Raw genomic sequence first — 21,187 nt, 5'->3', positions numbered from 1 at the left:
GAGTAGAGGTTACTGCTCACCAATGTTTACCAATGTGACGTCACGCACATATAATCGCTATTACCTCGGCGCATTACTTGTACATCACTAGTTCGTACTTAAAATCGCACAAATTGACGTGTGCAATTGCATTGAAGGAGCATGGAGAATCGATATTTTTGATTTGAAAAGTACATCACAATGATTAATTTTCTAATGTGGAAAAGCAAATTAGGACTGAAGATTTATTAAAAAAGTCTTGATGCCAACCAAACATACACAAGACGCATTGGAAAAGATACCTGAAGCTTGAATGTACACATTTCAAACACTGAATTTGCAGTAAAAAGGCAGGGTTGATTTAGAAAAATAACAGTTGGGTCAAACTGGTACAATACATCATTAGTACACAAACACATACACACAAAGTAGAGAAACCATCTCGCCTTTAGTTATGTTGTAACTGTACACATCTTTCGTTTATTAAAACAAGTTAGGAGTTTAAAACATAACAATAATTTCATGCCACATTTTAAATGGTTTTATTGAGTTTTAAGTTTTACACTTTAGGAACGTTACTGCTATGTTTCTTTGGATTGTGGGGTTCTTTTGCGAATGAAATAACAATAGACATTTCCTTTTATAAAAAAGTCTACCTCTAGACTCAAAATTTGGAAACATCATTAGTTCTTCAATGGGACTTTTTCTAACAAACTTCCTGCCCATGGGGAAATCTGAATTTTTTCAAGCTTCCTAGAAGATATTAGTGACCTCTTTAGCATGCTCAAGTCAAACAGTGGGAGAAACAAAAAGGCTTGTGAGCCAGTTTTGAAGAGAAAATCATGTCTGTTCTTGGCAATTTTCGAAAGAGCCTGACTACACTCACGTCACAGTGTGCAAAATTTTGAAACTAGACTAAACAGGTAAATGTACACTAGGTGTGTTCTGCAGTGTCAGTCACATGTAGTTCCGTGGTGTATGCCCAAGAAAGCTGCAGTTATCTGTCACTTGCCCTTCACATATCCACCTGTACTTTGCAACTCATGCTGAAACACTTACCAGTGTAACTAATAATTTAACAATCCAACCAACAAAGGTAAAGTTCGTCTCTGGTAAAATGTAACATTTCAATCTTTCTCATGTGTGCAAACACTTAATGACTCCTAGAAACTGTATTTATGTGTTATACGATTCCTGAAGAGTTTTTGAGGTCACTTCTTTGGTTGGGCGAGCTTGTAGAGGGAGTAGCAGGTCCAAGCTGTTCCAAAGACAGTCAGGGCCATGACAATGCTGTAACTGATTCGGTCTGTGAATCCTTTCTTGAGATGGACCGGCAGACCATCGGGTTTCTGAAAGGCAGAGATCAAATGACCAAACTCTCAAAGATATGCTGCTTTAATTGCAATACATGTATATACAGACTGGAGATCATGGTACAGGAGAACCTGGCAATATGGTCACTGTACAATCTGGAAGCTCCCCAGTAATGGCTGAACTACATGTATTGTGCTATCAGCTGAACAGAAAAGTTCTGAGGGGCCAGTCACTTATACAACAGATGGCACATTCCTGCCATTGCTGGGGGCTTCCACATGTCCTCATCTGTGAGCACACTGGTGTTGCAGTCGAGTTCATTACAAGTCCAGTTATAAATCCAGTCACAAGCCCTTTCACACAACCAGTCATTAGTAACAGGGTGGAAAATGACAAAGGTATACCTAAATAAATATGACCAGAGGGCCATAGGTCAAAACAATGCCCTGTTCTTCAGACAAACTATTTCATTTTAGAATTTGAGAAAAAGATTTAAGAGAACGAGCCTCAGTAGGAACTGATGACATAACACTTTGCTTTTACATGTACCCTTCTCTATGGAGATTTGCATCCACTGTCCTCTCCTGGCTTCCATAAGAAAGTGCACATGTAAATAAAGTGTGACCTCATTAGCACATGGGCCTGTTGAGGATAAACCTTCAAGCATGGCCTTGGCTGTTACCTATGTTACCTATGCTTGATAGACATAACTCTTTAGAGCAGTAGTTTATCTGCTAGAGAACAGTACAGCCTGACAATCAAACAGCAATGAGTATCAAGCGAATTGAAGTCAGTGGAGTGATTGGGTCCAAGTTAAAACTTGGAGCGCTTGGGGTTTCAATGGTGGAAAGTGAGGGGCTTTGATCACGGTTGGTGTAAGTTTGCTTCCTCCAACAAATTCTGAAGGAAATATTGGAATGAAGGCCTCTCCTTCCACCTCTGCAGCCTGGGCTCGAATCCTACAGGGCAGCATGTGGATCAAGGTTTTCAGTCTCTGTCTGAGCTGTGGATCTTTCTCTGGAACATTTATCCGAGGTTTTCCTCCCACCTCTAAAACTGAACATTCCTTCATTGTCTTGTCAACTGTCCCTTCATCCTGTAAGTAGGGCTGAATGCACTGTTGGATTTTTTGTAAATAAATACAATGACCTTTGATGGAGCAACCTGAAAGAAAAGGAAGCTTGAGGCTTCATCTCACCTGGAACACTCTCTGGTTTTCATAGACTCTGTTCCTGATCAGACTGCCCATAACTCCATCTCCCCCCATGGGGCTCCTGAATCTGGCTACTGGCTTGGGCTTTTGGTCCCAGACAATCTGACTTGGCTCGGTCACTGTTGCCTGCAGTCCCTGTGGAACAATCAGTTACAGTGAAACACACAATAACATTGAACTTTGTGACACACACAGTAAAATTATGGCGCAACAGATGTGCACAAAAGCTCTCTGGGAAGATTTCCAGATATGGATGCCACTTGACACCTAGTGCACAAACCCTACGAGACTGGTCTGAAAAATTGTGTTTTCTCAGTAAACTACATGTACTTGGTGTTTTTCCTCCTAAATTGAACTTTTCTGGACATGTTTTTGCTTTCTGATGGCTAATAGGTGACAGTAGGGAATAATTACTGGCGTCTGTACAGGAAACCTTCCCTTACTTTCAGAGGGAAAATGCCACAATATCATAACCTTTTGTGGGGAGTGATGCCATATGAAGGCTTACATACAAGGAATAAGTGGAGTTCTTGCAGGATAAAGGTTTGATCACAACCAAATGGTAAAAAGGGCAACTTCTACATTCCTAGTCACGTTGACTTATTCATCTGCTTCTATCACTAGCAGAGTCCTACTCCCAGACCCATAAAACATGTAACCAGGCCTGGCATGACTTCACAAATGCAAATGGGCATAAATCCCAAGGGGAGGAGATATGAGTATCTATACCCTACATTTTTTGACTGGGGGATGAGTTATTGAATCATTCCCTCACTTTTTCACGGTGAAAAAAACCAAAAACACAATGAGTTTTGAGGAATTTTCAAACTTCCAAACATTCAAAATGTATTCAGGAGCACTCAAAATGGGAGAATAAAAAAGTAATAAATATGCTAACTTTTATTAATAATCACTCAATTGACAAAGGAAACAAAAAAAATAACATTTTGAAACTTGAAAAATAAGAAAAGGGCCCTATTTGTACCCCTGTAGCGTTTCACTGAGTCAACGAATTTTAATGACAGCATGTGATATGTTAAAAGTACATTACTAGAGAATAGAGGGTAAACTGTAAGATGACATGAAATGATGAAGGCTTGCTGTTTTTTGGGGGGGACTCACAAAACAAACTCTAATATTTGTGTCTAGGAAAATTCTCCAAAAAAGGTCATTTATTATGTCAAGCAAAAAGTAAGATTACAGATTAGCTTTCCGACATTTTGGAGTCTTTTGCAAAACTCTTGAATACGGACAAAAAATACAAATGACCGCTGGCTATGCTGGCTGCATAGCTTCCACAAAATTTCACTAAAAGGTGAGCTGGTGAGTGCGTAGAAATACTGTAGGACTGTGTACATTTAGTGGGCCTGACCATTTTGAACATGTTGAACTGGAACTTTAAGTTCAACAGAAAGTTCAAGATCAGCACTTTTGGGTGGATGTCGTTATTGTGTTCCCAAAGAGGTGCGCAGAAGACAGAAATAACATCTCGAGGATACATGTACAAAAGTACATTTGTATCGATTCACAGAGCCTACTAATAAAGTACTAGCCTAGGTTTGCTCATGGTTTGCTACTGGTGCTAGCCTACATAGATTTAGACAATACATGACAAAAAGTTACCGCGGGCGAGTATGCTGTTTGTGGTGGTGCTGAACCAACCCGGCCACTCATTGAGTTATACTTGTAAGCCATTTTCCAGCACTAGTTTCAGTGAATTCATGAAAGTTGGAAGCTCGAACCGGACCGCACAGATTCAACCCCTTTCAACGCCAGTCCTTCACATATGCGCTGTGTGTACGCGCACGAACAATAATCATGTCACAAGAGGGCGCCCTAACTAAAAAGTTGGGCCATTATGATCTGGTACCCAATGGAAACGGTATGATAAATTGATATTGAAGAAAGCGTGGAATCCGTTTCACAAAACAAGTCACGTACGCCATTTTTCTGTGGAGTTTTGTTTCGCTAGAGAAAAAAGAATTGGCGTGGGCCTATTTCTAAAACAGGAAAATGAACAGAGCGCTGGTAAGTATTTATGTGGTTGCCATTGTAACTTAGGAAGTCAAGTCCATGATATCTACATGTTCTTTTTTTTTAACCTTCACATTAGTAATAACTAATGTGAAGGTGAAATAAATTTGAACGTATCAGGTCCCCTCTTCGTTTTTGAAGTAGAGGGCGCCCGTTGGCCTGAGCAAGACATGTAAACTACAGACATACATGTACAAGTACACATAGACTACCAATCTTGCGCGTATAACCGTGATTTTAAAAAGCGTGGGCAATACAATGGGCGAAATGACGAATGGCATGGTTCATTGCGAATTGCTCGTGACGCACTGTAAACGCATTTATCTGTGGATTTTGGGTCAGCTCGTATCCGAGTTAACTCGTACCCAGGTCAACTCGTACCCTGGTCCCTCGTCAACTCGTACCCCAGTCAACTTGCACCCTTGAAAGAAACATGAGTTTGTGACCCAAACAGGTTAAGATTTTTTGTCTCGCTTTTATACCCCAAATGGATTGCAAAAACGGTCTTCCCCTTTTTTCCGTTTTTCTAACTGTTTGGATGATGTTAGATGCTACACGCAAGGATGGTCCTGTAAATGAAAAGCTGGGCAATTAATTTTATTTTAATAGTCTAATTTTAACTTGATCCAAACCATTGGGTGGGTAAATATGGTTCCAGTCTACACTACTTTAATTTCTTCCTATTATTCCTACCCTCCCGAGGCTCCACCACAGTCTCCATGTAGACATAAATCACAGAATGACCCACCCTCCAATAAACATCCAACATCAATCTGTAAGAGAGGGCATCTCTGAATGGGATTGAGCCATCACTTCTTATCCATCCAATGTGTCTTCAGCCCATCAGGTCTCACATGTTTTCTTCAAACGACTTGGCACAGAAGCCGCTTTCAATATCGAGCAACTGACTGACCGTAGCCTGCTACATGTATGTCCTTTGAAGTGCGCCACAATGATTTGGATGCTTCCGGCCGAAGCATGTGCATCATGCGTGATGGTTCTGCTTCATGAACTGACTGAAGCATTCATTTTCGATCATAGTTTATTTGACTTCTTTACACAGTAGGTGACATATTCCCAACTCTAATAAGAGGTGGTAGCAAGTTCATTTGCAAGTCAAAGCAATGCACCTGTCCCTTAGGCTCCCCAAAGGAAGCTAACCTCAACACACACATGTTCGATCAAAGTGTAATTCACTGATTTTATTGAACATCTGGAACATCTGTATTCAGGGGCACTGTAGTCAGATGCCATTTATGTCCTACTTCCTAAACACAGTGGGGATTTTTCAATAAAAAATCTGAACTTCCGCATATTCTCTGCTGACCGGATTTGGGGAGTACGAGTTGACCCTGGTACGAGTTAACCTGGGTACGAGTTGACCCATTTTGTATTTGTTTACATAGGCTCTAAAAAGACCTGCCTTTTTTGCTCTTTTGTACTGTTATCTTTTCTGTTCAAATGTTGCAACAGCACTTTTTGAATCTGCATAGGCCAGATTAAGTAAACAGAGGATTTTTTCACAATCGAAAAATGGCTTCATAGAATTTTTTGGCTGGAATTTGTCATCTGTGTGTAAATTCCCTATACCGAGGGGTGAATTTGCCCATGCTTTTGGGTTTAGTCGGGTGTCGTCTCAGCTATGGTACCTTGCAGTTGTTTTGAATAGGAGTTGCCCGTCTATGTGTTTATATGTCTGTGGTCTCTACAAATTGCCTTTTTAACATTTGGACATGGTCAAGCACGGTAAAAGTAGAGTCCAAGGCTCTTCCATATAGGTGTACTTTTGCTTTCGTTAATTCATTTCACTCAAAATAACTGGCTCATTGTCATACCCAGAATCAAAATCCTTCTGAATTCACCTCCAAAATGCTCCAAAACTTTCTAATGTGCATGGCCCGGGATTAAGCGAGAATCAGATTCCAATAATGTTGGTAAGGTTTACTCACGTAGGAACAAAGGAGAAATTTTCCCTTTAAATTGGAAATGCTCTTCTCTCGAGCTCGACATCGCCATCTTCTTCATTCAGCGGTTCAAACTGTATGCTAATGTATCTGGAGATGACGTCATGACTCCCCAGCTGGGCTAGTGAACTATTCATAAAAAAGCAAGCAGTGTCTTAATGCGTATGCTGATGACTGTTTCCTGAGCAGTTTTGGGAGTATAGACATGATAGACCTTATCTCTAATACCCAGTGATTTTGCACAATTGTAGAAAGGTACTGCGGGAAGAAAAATGGGGCAATGCTTATTCCTTTTTCTTTCCCATAATGCCTTTCTATCATTGTGCAAAACACTCATGTGGCATAATTAGCAATGAGGCTTCTGGTATTGTTTAGTTTGTTGCATTAACAAAGTCCGCGTGAAATTTATGTGTAGTTCAGTTATGCTCCCATAGTAAGTTACTTGGAAATTAATTGTGAATTTTTGCACTGCCTGACGTGTATTAGAACACTGTATACTCAGTGTTTGCCCGAGCTTGCCGGTCCAGCTGGCTGGTTCGAGTTAAATATAGCAGTGGGTACTGCGAACGACTATTTCCAAGGATGGAAGGTTCCAAGGCTGCTTCATCCAGCTCGAACCAGCCAGCTGACACCAGAAAGCTCGGCAGTCGAGTGGTTAAGACGTCTGCACTAGTAAGCAGGAGGTCGTGGGCTCGAGCTCCCTCCGAGTACGCATGTGTTTTTTTTAAAAGCCTCTGGGGGCAAACACTGAGTATACAGTGCTGTAATACCTGCGGGCAGGGCAAAAATCCCAAATTAACATGATCTTCCGGCTCAAATCCATCCTTGGATGTACTTGGAAATTGTTTTCCAAATTAGTCTTACATGTATGTCATTTTAAGGCCTGTACATCAGTTTTTACATGTACTTAAAAGTTCACAAACAAAGTGACGCCGTATCTGTCAAAATTGATCCACGGACCAACAGAAATTCAAATTTGAAGGTCCTGCTCAATGGCGCATTGTTTCAGTGGAAATAAGGAAAGAAACTGTGATCAGTTCCTTTTCCTTTTTTTTATTTCATTAATTTTTTAATGTAATAAACTGTCATGACTTCTGGTTCGCCAAGCACGAAAAACATTCACCTTGATCACCTGATTTTTATATCAGCAAACTTCAAGAATATAAAACATTAATCTACATAGCAACTGTTAAAAACTTATGGTAATATGCAAGAAAAGTCTTATTAGGTTAAATATATATGATGCAAGGCATCTAGGTGAAGTTATTTGTCAAGCGTTTTAAACCAATTTCAACCATTCAGGGTCTGTCATCATTACACTTCAACAGCAGCACATTGGTCAGGTTAGGACTTCAAAAAGTCACTTTGTACTCCTCAGAATGCTTAATGATACATATGTACACAATACATGACCTCATCCACATTCTGTCATGTAGATGGTGGTGTAACATCATGCATAATCAAAACGTACATGTACATGAATTTCACATGTGGTGCTCGTGGATTATATACATGTATTGATGCGTTAGCATTTCATGTTTATGTACTGATGGGAAGATCCTTTTTGGAAATTTTGTTTAATAGATTCTGAGGTCCCTGTTGCCACGTGCCAGGGCTAGCTTTTCCACGACAACGAGGTCCCAAATTCAGAACAAAGTCAAAGAAAATCAGCTGCGATTTCAGGTGGGTAGACCATGCATGAACGTTGTTTGGGAAAAAGCCACATTATTTTTCAGGGGAAAAAAAATCTGTCGAAAAAGGGAAAATGACCTCAGATGAGGAAGTTACCCAATTTCTGATGGTTTCACTTCACAATGAACTTTTCACAGGCTTGGTATTACGTTTGGCCAAAAATATGAACTTCTTACAACGACAAGATACCACAACCAGTCTTTGACAATGATGGACTTTACTGTCCAGCTGACCCTTGGTGGGCACTCATTCTGTAATTAGGCCAAACAAAAAAATAGCTGTGTTTCCGGCTACCCGACCCAACCTAGAAAATCACATGGAACCTATATCTTTTTATTCAACAAATCAATAAAATATAAAAACTTATGGTGCCTTGCCCTGAGCCTAATTTTGTGTATATCGTCCTGTACATTGTATTGTTTTAATTTTTTTGCATGAGAACAGCTCTTGTGTGTTTGTATTTCAACAACCAGCTACTTGACTACTCAATCACAGCGCTGATATGTACATGTAATATTGACGTGCACATGTACAATATTAATCTGACACTGACAAGTTACAAATATACGCCCCCCCTCCAAAAAAAATACAGACCATCGTCCAACCCTAATTTTTTTGGCTATAAAAAAGAGTAAAGAAAATTTACCCAACCAACAATTTTTTTTTTCAGTGTAATAGGAAACACAGCTTAATTTTTGTTTGGTCTTACGAGACATTTTGTTATTGGATCATTGCTTTATTGAAACTCATTGTTGCAGAACGGTATTTCAAGTGAAAGCCTAAGTGAAAAAAAGGGAAGTGGATCACCTTCTTCAGTGAACTTAAAGAAGTTGGTATTTGTGCATTGTACCTGTGGATAGGGTTTCTGCCTGTTTGGCATGGGATCTGAAAGCTTAAAACGTAGCTCAGAAAGCATTTGGTACGATAATGATAGCATGAAATGGTTTATTGAAACCTATTTTAGGAGGTTTCCTTGGGGACAGGAATCAGTGTGGAAAATTGGAGCTTACACCTGTTTCAGACAGGCATTCTGGGGTTGCGTCAAATCAAACTCGGACGACCTAATTAAATTTTGGTGTCAAGACAGATGAACTTATTACATACATTTGCATTGGATTTGGCCCATGAAAAGAGCAGCGAATGAAACCAAGTCGCTTTGGTGTCGTTCCGAGTGCCGATCTTTCACCTGGAAGCACGCCTCATCGCTCCTAATTGTTTCAGACGTCGAACTTTTGCAGTACTTATTTCAAAATTTGCTTTTAATTTGGTTCAGCGTGACTCTAAATGCCTTTCCGAAATGAGTGGTTTTATTTGTTCATCGCTATTCAAAGTCTTGCTGGAGTTGAACTTGGGGTTTCACTTTTGAAGGTGCTGGAAAGATCACGTTATTATGATAAAGTGTCGCTAATTAGCTAGTGGCCCCTTTTTGTGTCTGCTGTCAACAGAAAGACGATGGCTTGCCAGTGCACCTGAAGGGAGGTCTCATGGACACATTTTCATACACCGTAATCATGGGACTGACGGTGGCCGGCACTGCATGGGTCTGCTACGAACTATTCACTCTCTCAATGCCCAAGAAGTAGACCATTTCTGTCGGCAGCCCAGAAACCCTCTTTCTCCATAGTTCCTCACGTTCATCCCCACACACTCAATCCTTGTTTAATGTGTTTTTGATAGAGCAAAGATGGGCAGGAAGAAGCCATTAAAGCCGGGAGTTCTGTTGATCCGAGGGTACGGATTGCCTACAATGCGGCCATGACCATTGCCGGAGTCTGCTTTGCATTTCTGGGCTTTGCTCTCTATGTTGCGGCCCACAAAACTGATCAACAGAATGAAAAGAAAACTTGATCCCAAATCATAGTAATTACCACATTTTACAATACAGAAACTCAACACCTTCAACTGCAGCTGTGTTTTTGAAGGGATGGAGTGATTGGAATGCCTCTTGTGAGACTATTAAACAACCTTTCATCTATCAAACAATTGACCTTTGCACTCTTGCAACCTTCAAATAATTCAACATGTATTAGTTATGTGCTGAGGCAGCTAACCATTTGATAAAGGTATGCATCAAGTTCTTCAAGGCAGCTTTAAGATGGAGCTTTTTAAAGCTAGTCAGTTTTGGGTGTCCACAACAGTAATTATCAAAAACAGTTCATCAGTATTGCCTGGGGCGAGAGTAAGCTAGCCCTGTTTGGTTTTATGTTTACAGAATACACATACTTAAAAAACCCAGTGCATCTTACGTGTATTATTAAAATGTAAATTATACCTTGTTCTGGTATTATATCAAAACAACTGCTTTCAGCAAATATGCACTGTGTTGGTCTGAAGTTCAAGCATGCCCATTTGCACAGACCAGTAATTTCAATTCAGTGTTTTTAATGTGTTAAGATGTGGCTGGTTTGTAAAGCTTTGTCTGTGTATTCAGGCATGGGGTTTTAAGCAGCTGGCTCTATGTGACACCCATTTCATTCTGCCTGACCATTCAAAATGTTCAAGATGGCTGCCGGCAAAAATCTGTGCTGAGAAATCCTATTCAAAATCATCTGTTGTGGAATTGAAACATAATCCTAAATAACCCTGTAGTATATATGAAAAGTTGATATTGAAACAGGAAGATTCAGGACTGCTGAAGAAAATAACGAATTTCAGTTCCACAGAATGAATGTATGTGCATTCCCCCCAGTTTCTCAGTCACACGTTGAATTTAAGCCATTGCCATGTTAGGATTTTGTTGGATACATGTATTTACTGGTTCACAGGACTGTATTTTTTTTCTGCCCATTTTTGGTCCACCATTTTCACGATGTTAGAAGAAAGACATTTAGCACAGTATGTTAATTTATCCTGAGTGTGAAATGAGTTTGCATGTATAAATTTTGTTTTTAATCAATAAATGGAGGCATGTAAAACAAAGGAGACAAACAGGCAGAAAATGAACGTATGATTTGTGTACAAGTGTAGCGTCTCCACATTGGAGCAACATAAATGATATTTGATGGAAAAGTTTCATTTGTTCATAATGTCAAGGGCACATTGCACTCTGTGTACCTTCTAAAACAAGCTACATGTACAGTACATGTACATTGACTTTTATGGTGCACTGTGCACAATGCATAGGTTTTACATTGCATTATAGAGTACATGTATGACTGAATGTCCCTTCCAGCCACCACATGGCATTCACATTTCAAAGTGATTGATCGAAGTCAAATGGACACCTATTCGTGTTCCCAGCTCGTGTGAAACATGTCATTTGTGCACACAAAGCGTAGAAGTATTTTTACGGTCTCAACATTTTTTTTAGACCATATATTGATATGTGTGTTCTTGTGAGTTCAAATTAACTCTCCAGAATAATTAATTTGCATACATACTTATTACATGTACATCATTAGAGTGTTCTGAAGAAAGATTGTTATTTGGTTTAATATTGCAATAAATTTGGCTATTAAACCTTATGGAGGAAAGATTATTGTTTGTGTCTTTTTTAGGGGGGCTGTTTGTTGAAAGTTTCGTGTTGAGAATTTGTTTTCTTTTGAAATGCTCCATGCAGTATAATTTTTATAATAGGCTGTTTTAATTCACCCTATTTCAATTTTATTGGGATGCCATTTTAAGGCATTTTGATAATATTGTTTTTGTATGCTGATAAACTTTTATAATAAACATAAGTGATATGGCATGTGAGACCAAGGTTAGCCAGATGAAGATTTCATGACAGCGGTACTATTAAAAGGGTGTCATGATGTAATGGGCGAAAAATTACGTTTATCATCAATTCATTTAATGAAGTCCGACATGAAATAGTTTCGGTATATTCATTGGTTATAAGAGTTCCACAGTACAACCTACAGGCATGCAACTTTTTTCTTGGATGAGATGATTTTGCTTATTTTCACATTTGCCAGTTCAAATGTCGGAACACTCGACAGTCTTGCCGATTTGAATTTCCTAAGTGGGAGGTTTCTCAGGTGCATGATTGAGTTTAGGCTTCATTATGAAGTTCATGTACATGCATATGAGCGGTCTGCATGTTTATCAATGTTGGACAGGGTGACATTGATCTGGGGGGAGTACAAAAATCGATCCATATGATTTGTACCCCAGTTGATACACTTAATGAAATAAAAAATCATGAAAGGAATGTGAAAGGAGGAGAAAGAATTCTTGATGTAATTGTACAACAAAATTGGTGTTCCAATTCAAATACAAATTAAGGGATTTTACTGATGTAAAGATTATGTCAGTATTCATGTTTATACTGACGTAATTGTTATCCGATATATGTTGGAAAAAATAAAGAATGAATAAGGATGAATATTCATATATTTAAATTGGCTACTCGACTTGGCGAACACAGCTAAAAACTAAATAATTGCGAAATAACAAATCCATTACGTCAAACAATTTTACAGCGACTGTAGAAATTCAGTTTCCACAAATTTTTGGACCATTTAATTTATTTTCTAACCACAGCCTTATTTCATGTAGATTTGATCTTTGTAATTCAGAGTAAAACCTGTTCGAGGCCGGTGGTATTCAAGATGGCGGCCTCCATGACTAAGGTCACGCTTTCTCAAATCTCTCTTGTTTTACCGCTGAAAAGACTTCTCTCGCGATGTGAAAACTGTTCTCGACAGTGGATAATGGGTCCCATGAGATGGAGGCACATGAAACCAATAACTGGAGTAGACGATACGGATTCCGTGGACGCAAATGTTGGCGATAAGTATGGTTTTGCGGACTTATTTATCATGTTCACGTTAATTTAAATAGGTTTTTACACTTACATTGTAAGGCTTTGATTTTTAAGCTCACTGTGAGCCCATGGCGACATGCATTAACCATATCATGTCTTTCAATGTACATGCCATTCATGTACTTATTTGTTCATGGACATGTACATGTACATCTGTGTATGCTCGCACAGGGCATTCGCCATGTTTGCCAGTTTTTGTTTATTGTAATTTGTGTACAAGTGATCATGGTTAGCAGGAGACTTTGTTTAAGTTCCTTTGTTTGATTGTTTCTGCATGCTGTTTGACTCAGGCAATCCATGCTTACATACTTTGCATATTCCTGCTGGATTCTATTTTGGTAAATTTGATCAGAGCAATTTATATTGAAGTTTTTGGTCGATAAAGAGATTGATGTCATCTGTGAATCGTGATCTAAAAATAGCTCAAAAATTACGTCATCACTGCACAATCGAGCAGCGTTTGCATAGTCTGGTGTCATCACTAGGTTGTGGTTTGGTCCCCTCTCGACCTGATTACTAACTTGTGAAATATGCAGCTCAATCACATAATACCCCGCCACCTGCATGATCCACCGGCTATAGTATGAGGTCAAAAATGACATGCTGTTCTCATAGTATACATAGGGGTTTTCACCTTGTGCCCACGTAACCGATGATTTCAGGGGTGTGTTTTTGTTTTTGAGTGGCGGGTATTCTGCAATTAGCCTTCTCCAAATATACCCATGCAGCCTTGATAATACCAGTGTTGAATGTCAATCACGACAGTGCTGAGCCCACTGCCATTGTTCTCCATGGCCCTACACGTAAATTTTATCATTGCAGTAGACACAGTGCGAGCACAAAGTGCAAAACTCTTACAGGGTGGGGTGTGGGGCCCTGCTTGAGGGCCAGGAAAATTTTAGATTTGAGATGCTCTGTGCCACAGTCTGAAGCATTTCCCAGTCACTTTTTTTCTGACTTTTTGAATCTGATTTTTTTGTGTTAGCAACTTCAAATGAAGGGGGCACTTTTTTTTACAGAGCAGAACTCAAGCTTGGATAAGGTATTTTCTGAGATCAAGGACACCCTCTACTGGTTCTTGAGACGACAAAGTAAAAATGATATTATGGGGGAGATGGGAACCAGTCCAGAATTGATTTTATGTTCACACATGTGTATAGTTTTATTATAATGCATAATATTACTTGTTGTGTACGTTGTGTCGAGATCTGTTTGATTATAAATGTGCAGCACTGCTGAATATCAATGCTGTCAAACTCATGTTTGTTCCACATAATGTGGTAAACTTATTTGTCCTTCAGCTGTAAGAGTTGGGAAAAATCCAATGGGAAAAATAGCAGGGCAATGAAAATGTTAGCATGGTGGCAAAACTTCATCCAGGTGGCAGACAATTTTGGAAAGGCAGCCCGCCTTCCTATCAAACCCCTCATGGAGAATACTGCATGTGTCTGCACCTCAGAAAAGCTGATAGGCAAGGTGTCTTTGTGGATCACTGATCTCAACAGATCACTTGTCTCAATAGAATACTTATAGTATAGATCTCATAGTGGTTGAATCATTGTGAGTTGTCTGAGCTTTAACAACATGCCAAACTTCATGTACAGTGTATGTTGTACTCTACATGTACACTGTACCTACATTTATCATTAATGTTGTGTTTCTAGTCGAATAATAAAAAGTGTTATCTTATGTGAAAGGATTGGTCTTTTGGTGTATTACTTATGGTTAATTTTGTCTGTAAAAGCAAGAATTGTTAATGTATGACAAGTTCTGTCACTGTAGAATAGCTAGATACATGTACATGTACATGTATGAAAGGATATTTTTTCTCTCAGAGTGCGAAATTTGGTAAGATTTCCCTTTAGAAGCAAATGCTCTGTAGACCAATGACCCATTCCTGCTGTTGCTGTTTTCTACCAGTTGGCTGACCTGATGTTCCTGATCCTGCTATTGCTGTTTCTACCAGCTGCACTGCCCATTCCTGCTGTTGCTGCATCTAGTGCCAGCTGCACTGCCCATACCTGCTGTTGCTGTTTTCTACCAGTTGGCTGACCTGATGTTCCTGATCCTGCTGTTGCTGCATCTAGTGCCAGGTGCACTGCCCATTCCTGCTGTTGCTGTTTTCTACCAGTTGGCTGACCTGATGTTCCTGATCCTGCTATTGCTGTTTCTACCAGCTGCACTGCCCATTCCTGCTGTTGCTGCATCTAGTGCCAGCTGCACTGCCCATACCTGCTGTTGCTGTTTTCTACCAGTTGGCTGACCTGATGTTCCTGATCCTGCTATTGCTGTTTCTACCAGCTGCACTGCCCATTCCTGCTGTTGCTGCATCTAGTGCCAGGTGCACTGCCCATTCCTGCTGTTGCTGTTTTCTACCAGTTGGCTGACCTGATGTTCCTGATCCTGCTATTGCTGTTTCTACCAGCTGCACTGCCCATTCCTGCTGTTGCTGCATCTAGTGCCAGCTGCACTGCCCATACCTGCTGTTGCTGTTTTCTACCAGTTGGCTGACCTGATGTTCCTGATCCTGCTGTTGCTGCATCTAGTGCCAGGTGCACTGCCCATTCCTGCTGTTGCTGTTTTCTACCAGTTGGCTGACCTGATGTTCCTGATCCTGCTATTGCTGTTTCTACCCGCTGCCCTGCTTATTCCTGCTGTTGCTGTTTCTACTAGCTGCCCTACTAATTCCTGCTATTGCTGTTTCTACCAGCTGCGCTGCCCATTCCTGCTGTTGCTGTGTCTAGTGCCAGCTGCACTGCCCATTCCTGCTGTTGCTGTTTTCTACCAGTTGGCTGACCTGATGTTCCTGATCCTGCTATTGCTATTTCTACCAGCTGCACTGCCCATTCCTGCTGTTGCTGCATCTAGTGCCAGCTGCACTGCCCATACCTGCTGTTTTCTACCAGTTGGCTGACCTGATGTTCCTGATCCTGCTATTGCTGTTTCTACCAGCCGCACTGCCCATTCCTGCTGTTGCTGCATCTAGTGCCAGCTGCACTGCCCATTCCTGCTGTTGCTGTTTTCTACCAGTTGGCTGACCTGATATTCCTGATCCTGCTATTGCTGTTTCTACCCGCTGACCTGATATTCCTGATCCTGCTATTGCTGTTTCTACCCGCTGCCCTGCTTATTCCTGCTGTTGCTGCATCTAGTGCCAGCTGCACTGCCCATACCTGCTGTTGCTGTTTTCTACCAGTTGGCTGACCCGATGTTCCTGATCCTGCTGTTGCTGCATCTAGTGCCAGGTGCACTGCCCATTCCTGCTCTTGCTGTTTTCTACCAGTTGGCTGACCTGATGTTCCTGATCCTGCTATTGCTGTTTTCTACCAGCTGCACTGCCCATTCCTGCTGTTGCTGCATCTAGTGCCAGGTGCACTGCCCATACCTGCTGTTGCTGTTTTCTACCAGTTGGCTGACCTGATGTTCCTGATCCTGCTATTGCTGTTTCTACCAGCCGCACTGCCCATTCCTGCTGTTGCTGCATCTAGTGCCAGCTGCACTGCCCATTCCTGCTGTTGCTGTTTTCTACCAGTTGGCTGACCTGATATTCCTGATCCTGCTATTGCTGTTTCTACCCACTGCCCTGCTTATTCCTGCTCTTGCTGTTTCTACCAGCTGCCCTGCCCATTCCTGCTATTGCTGTTTCTACCAGCTGCCCTGCCCATTCCTGCTATTGCTTTTTCTACCAGCTGCCCTGCCCATTCCTGCTATTGCTGTTTCTACCCGCTGCCCTGCTTATTCCTGCTCTTGCTGTTTCTACCAGCTGCCTTGCCCATTCCTGCTGTTGGTTTTTTCTACCAGTTGGCTGATATGATCTGCCTGGTCCTGCTATTGCTGTTTCTACCAGCTGCCCTGCCCATTCCTGCTGTTGGTGTTTTCTACCAGTTGGCTGATATGATCTGCCTGGTCCTGCTATTGCTGTTTCTACCAGCTGCCCTGCCCATTCCTGCTGTTGGTGTTTTCTACCAGTTGGCTGATATGATCTGCCTGGTCCTGCTATTGCTGTTTCTACCAGCTGCCCTGCCCATTCCTGCTATTGCTGTTTCTACCCGCTGCCCTGCTTATTCCTGCTCTTGCTGTTTCTACCAGCTGCCTTGCCCATTCCTGCTGTTGGTTTTTTCTACCAGTTGGCTGATATGATCTGCCTGGTCCTGCTATTGCTGTTTCTACCAGCTGCCCTGCCCATTCCTGCTATTACTGTTTCTACCAGCTGCCCTGCCCATTCCTGCTGTTGGTGTTTTCTACCAGTTGGCTGATATGATCTGCCTGGTCCTGCTATTGCTGTTTCTACCAGCTGCCCTGCCAATTCCTACTGTTGCTGTTTCTACTGGCTGGTTTGTTCTGCCTGGTCCTCCTATAGCTGTTTCCACAGCTGCCCTGCCCATTCCTACTGTGGCTGTTTCTAGCTAGTGGCTGATATTATCTGCCTGGCCTAGCTATTGCTGTTTCTGCCAGCTGCCCTGCCCATTCTCATTTTGGCACCATTAAGAATGGTACATTTGGCTTTACATGTAGCAGTATAATTGTCTCCGCATTACGCATTTTTGTTCTTTAATAAACATTGAAATATACACCCTTCCTACATTCTTGTTTATTTCATACCGTCCACTACCGGTATTTGACCAATGACACTGAATAGGTTGTTAAATTTAGCACTTGCTCAATTAAATTCATTGCATAAATATTCAAGATTAAATATTTGTGTTTGGTGACTGCCATCTGATCAATGTTTCTTACATCAGTTGTCATTATTACATGGATTTGTTTTGCTGACTCTGTTACATTTAGTCCTGTAAAACATAAAATAAGTATACAGTTGATCTAGTGAGAATAAAATCTGACTTGTGCAACAAGCAGTCTGGTTGACGGTGTTTTATCGCTTCTTTCTCTGCTTCTTTCTAGTCTACATTTACAGTGTTTTTGCCAGTCCTACAAACACAGAGTGTTACAATGGCAACAGCAAACAGACTACATGTCGTAGTGACTTCATCCATCTGCATTCGACGGTCAAACCATTTCTTGTGTTTTTTATTTGCTGACACCCATTACCACAGGGAGTATTATTTGTGTTCCTGATTCCACTGATTGACATGCACTTTTGTCTCTGTTTTATTTGTACACTGCTGTTTTGGTTTACATGTACTGGTTGTCTTTTTTTAATGTCAAAAAACTTCCAAGTACATGTATTCTATTTGAGATACAGCTTTAATTTTTTGATTTGGATTTAATTTTTAAAGTAGCATTGTAAATGTAAAATGTATGCATGCTCATGCTTTATGAACAAACGTACATGTAGTTGTCAAATATGACAGACATATCTGGAATAAAGAAGTATGTAACAAAGCAGAAGGTTGCCTTTTCCTGTTTCTACTGGCTGATGATCTGATCCATTTATGTAGCTTCTGTTTCTACTGGCTGATGAGCTGACTTGTTTAAGCAAGATCTGTTTCTACTGGCTGATGAGCTGACCCGTTTATGCAACTTCTGTTTCTACTGGCTGATGAGCTGACCTGTTTATGTAGCTTCTGTTTCTACTGGCCGATGAGCTGACCTGTTCATGCAGCTTTTGTTTCTACTGGCTGATGAGCTGACTTGTTTAAGCAAGATCTGTTTCTACTGGCTGATGAGCTGACTTGTTTAAGCAAGATCTGTTTCTACTGGCTGATGAGCTGACTTGTTTATGCAGCTTCTGTTTCTACTGGCTGATGAGCTGACCCGTTTATGCAACTTCTGTTTCTACTGGCTGATGAGCTGACCCGTTTATGTAGCTTCTGTTTCTACTGGCTGATGAGCTGACCTGTTAATGCAGCTTCTGTTTCTACTGGCTGATGAGCTGACCCGTTTATGCAGGATCTGTTTCTACTGGCTGATGAGCTGACCTGTTTATGCAGGATCTGTTTCTACTGGCTGATGAGCTGACCCATTTATGTAGCTTCTGTTTCTACTGGCTGATGAGCTGACCCGTTAATGCAGCTTCTGTTTCTACTGGCTGATGAGCTGACCCGTTTATGCAGGATCTGTTTCTACTGGCTGATGAGCTGACCTGTTTATGCAGGATCTGTTTCTACTGGCTGATGAGCTGACCCGTTAATGCAGCTTCTGTTTCTACTGGCTGATGAGCTGACCTGTTTATGCAGGATCTGTTTCTACTGGCTGATGAGCTGACCCGTTTATGCAGGATCTGTTTCTACTGGCTGATGAGCTGACCTGTTTATGCAGGATCTGTTTCTACTGGCTGATGAGCTGACCCGTTAATGCAGCTTCTGTTTCTACTGGCTGATGAGCTGACCTGTTTATGCAGGATCTGTTTCTACTGGCTGATGAGCTGACCCGTTTATGCAGGATCTATTTCTACTGGCTGATGAGCTGACCTGTTTATGCAGGATCTGTTTCTACTGGCTGATGAGCTGACCCGTTTATGCAGCTTATATATTTTTATGGCTAATATCCCGAAAATTACGGTAAATGTACGTTAAACATTAATACATTCACACCAGTCAGCCTTTTACTCTGAACTTTCTTTTTTCATTTAGAACAATTCACTTGTCGACGGGAAAGTTGGCGAGGTTTGCTGATGGATGTGCAATTGCTCAGGTATTGTTTCTGTGCAACGCACACCGTGCATGTACATGTACTTGTAAAATTTGAATTGTTTTCACATGGTACTTTGTCACTGTAAAGTCTCTGTTACATTGTAAATTCAGTATCTTAAAACAGTAGTTTGGGAATTCTTTTGGTTTTCGCACATCACTGACAGATTTTATAGCTTTTTGCACTACATGTAGGTAGCCTGTGTGAGCCATGAAGAAACCTAACCGATACCAGCTTGAAATAATGATAAAACTTTGCTTTTTGCTCCGCTGAATGAGTCCCCACATTTAAGCATGCCATTTTGGAGCCTGTGTTCAAGCTCATTGTACATGTACCAGGTACCATCTAACTTTTTAGTCTTCATTTCCTTGCTCAATGATTTGCTATGCCCATCTTGTATTATAGCTCCAGTGTTTCATATTTGATGAGTGGTGCTTCTTTTCTGTACATGTAGCTTGGTGATACATCAGTCCTTGTCACAGCTGTTGGTAGGAAAAATCCAACTTCAACCAATTTTCTCCCTTTGACAGTGAGTAAAGATGTTAATTTGCAAAGACCTATTCAGAGACTATGTTAAACTTTATTTCACTGTTCATTACTAAGAGCACAATAAGTTGTTTGCTTCAGTGTGGCATTCGGATTGAAATGTTGTGCCCATGAGAGTTCTATTGATTTATATTGTGCAAGATTTTATTTTCAAGGCTGCTTGGCATCTAACTAAAAAGCAGCTCTGATGGGTTGGAACTCACTTTCTTATATGTACATGTACGTGTCAGTTGGGCCACAAATAAATTTCAGTGTAGACCCACATGTACAGGTTGGTCAAGACACGTGGCATTGAAATTGAGTTGCAGCAGAATAACGTGCATAGATAAGGCAGAGACAACGACAGTGCTGATGATGATGTTTGTGTTGATTATTGCCCTCACATGCAGGTAGATTACAGGCAGAAAGCTGCAGCTGCTGGTAGAATTCCCACCAATCACCTGAGGCGAGAGATGGGAAACACAGACCTGGAGATCCTTAGAAGTCGTATGATTGGTTTGTGTCACATGTTGTTCTACTTGTTATTTATGTTAGAATGCAAAGAATGTTTCCTTGCAAGAATTCCTTACACTCAAGGAAAAGTTGCCCATTTGTGCAAGGTTGTTGAATTTTGCTAAAACATAAAAAGTTGCCTGCTGTGACATTGCACTAATACTTACATAATATTGCATATGTACATGTATATTGAATTTGTTTTATATTACAGACAGATCAATACGACCATTGTTCCCAAAGGGTTACTTCTATGAAACACAGGTAAAAAACTTTTGTAGCATTGGTACTTATGTGTTTGTCTCTTTAACCTACAGTGTAATCAACAAAATCAACCATCATCTAAACCTTCCATTGATTTTAGATTTTAGTTAAGTACAAAGGGTGAAAAGCAAATACATGTACAGTATATGTTGGATTTTTGGCAGTTTCAGGAAGGTCTCCGGTATGGACCAAGAGATATCAAGTAAAATAGTTCGTCAGAAATCAGCAGTTTTAAAATGAACACAGAAATCTATCATTGATACTAGGACCTGAAGTGGATAAGTGGAGTAAAAAGGATGTTTAACTCTAAAGCATTGCTGCTGACAGTTATAA

At 40.7% G+C, this 21,187-nt stretch overlaps 3 protein-coding genes across 5 annotated transcripts in view; 2 read left to right on the top strand and 1 right to left on the bottom strand.

The window, feature by feature from the left end:
- Positions 1 to 426: 426 nt before the first annotated feature.
- LOC147800433 (cytochrome c oxidase subunit 7A2-like, mitochondrial) lies at positions 427 to 4,314 on the bottom strand. The gene is made up of 3 exons (XM_087136518.1): positions 4,130 to 4,314; positions 2,492 to 2,641; positions 427 to 1,328 (listed from the first exon to the last, which is right to left on the bottom strand). The coding sequence occupies exons 1-3, from the start codon at positions 4,199 to 4,201 to the stop codon at positions 1,191 to 1,193; spliced, it is 360 nt and encodes a 119-aa protein (XP_086992644.1). The 5' UTR covers positions 4,202 to 4,314; the 3' UTR covers positions 427 to 1,190.
- Positions 4,315 to 4,373: 59 nt separating this feature from the next.
- Positions 4,374 to 11,669, top strand: LOC110979476 (cytochrome c oxidase subunit 7A2, mitochondrial-like). Its single transcript, XM_022235297.2, has 3 exons — positions 4,374 to 4,534; positions 8,089 to 8,187; positions 9,642 to 11,669. Exons 1-3 carry the CDS (start codon positions 4,520 to 4,522, stop codon positions 9,777 to 9,779), a joined length of 252 nt encoding a protein of 83 aa, XP_022090989.1. The 5' UTR covers positions 4,374 to 4,519; the 3' UTR covers positions 9,780 to 11,669.
- A 964-nt stretch (positions 11,670 to 12,633) lies between these two features.
- pnpt1 (polyribonucleotide nucleotidyltransferase 1) overlaps positions 12,634 to 21,187 on the top strand; it is a 50,619-nt gene continuing 42,065 nt past the window's right edge. Inside the window, exons 1-5 of one of the 3 annotated variants that reach the window (XM_087136351.1) lie at positions 12,634 to 12,931; positions 19,495 to 19,555; positions 20,007 to 20,081; positions 20,488 to 20,593; positions 20,805 to 20,854. In XM_087136351.1, coding sequence (XP_086992477.1) covers positions 12,747 to 12,931; positions 19,495 to 19,555; positions 20,007 to 20,081; positions 20,488 to 20,593; positions 20,805 to 20,854 — 477 coding nt within the window. In that variant the 5' untranslated portion in view covers positions 12,634 to 12,746. The remainder of the gene's footprint in view (positions 12,932 to 19,494; positions 19,556 to 20,006; positions 20,082 to 20,487; positions 20,594 to 20,804; positions 20,855 to 21,187) is intronic. The other 2 variants (XM_087136397.1, XM_022235254.2) reach the window with 2 other exon arrangements.

The sequence above is a fragment of the Acanthaster planci genome, linkage group LG01 (assembly GCF_054643075.1).
Source record: "Acanthaster planci isolate LZ-2023a linkage group LG01, COTS_SCS, whole genome shotgun sequence".
Taxonomy (NCBI): domain Eukaryota; kingdom Metazoa; phylum Echinodermata; class Asteroidea; order Valvatida; family Acanthasteridae; genus Acanthaster; species Acanthaster planci.
This window is presented reverse-complemented; position numbering and strand designations above follow the sequence as displayed.

Coding starts and splice junctions, on each gene's coding strand:
- LOC147800433 (XM_087136518.1), bottom strand. CDS start 4,201: ATGGCTTACAAGTATAACTCAATGAGTGGCCGGGTTGGTTCAGCACCA. Junction 2,642..4,129: donor AAACAGCATACTCGCCCGCG/GTAACTTTTTGT, acceptor ATTGTTCCACAG/GGACTGCAGGCAACAGTGAC. Junction 1,329..2,491: donor AAAACCAGAGAGTGTTCCAG/GTGAGATGAAGC, acceptor TCTGCCTTTCAG/AAACCCGATGGTCTGCCGGT.
- LOC110979476 (XM_022235297.2), top strand. Junction 8,188..9,641: donor AAAATCAGCTGCGATTTCAG/GTGGGTAGACCA, acceptor TGCTGTCAACAG/AAAGACGATGGCTTGCCAGT.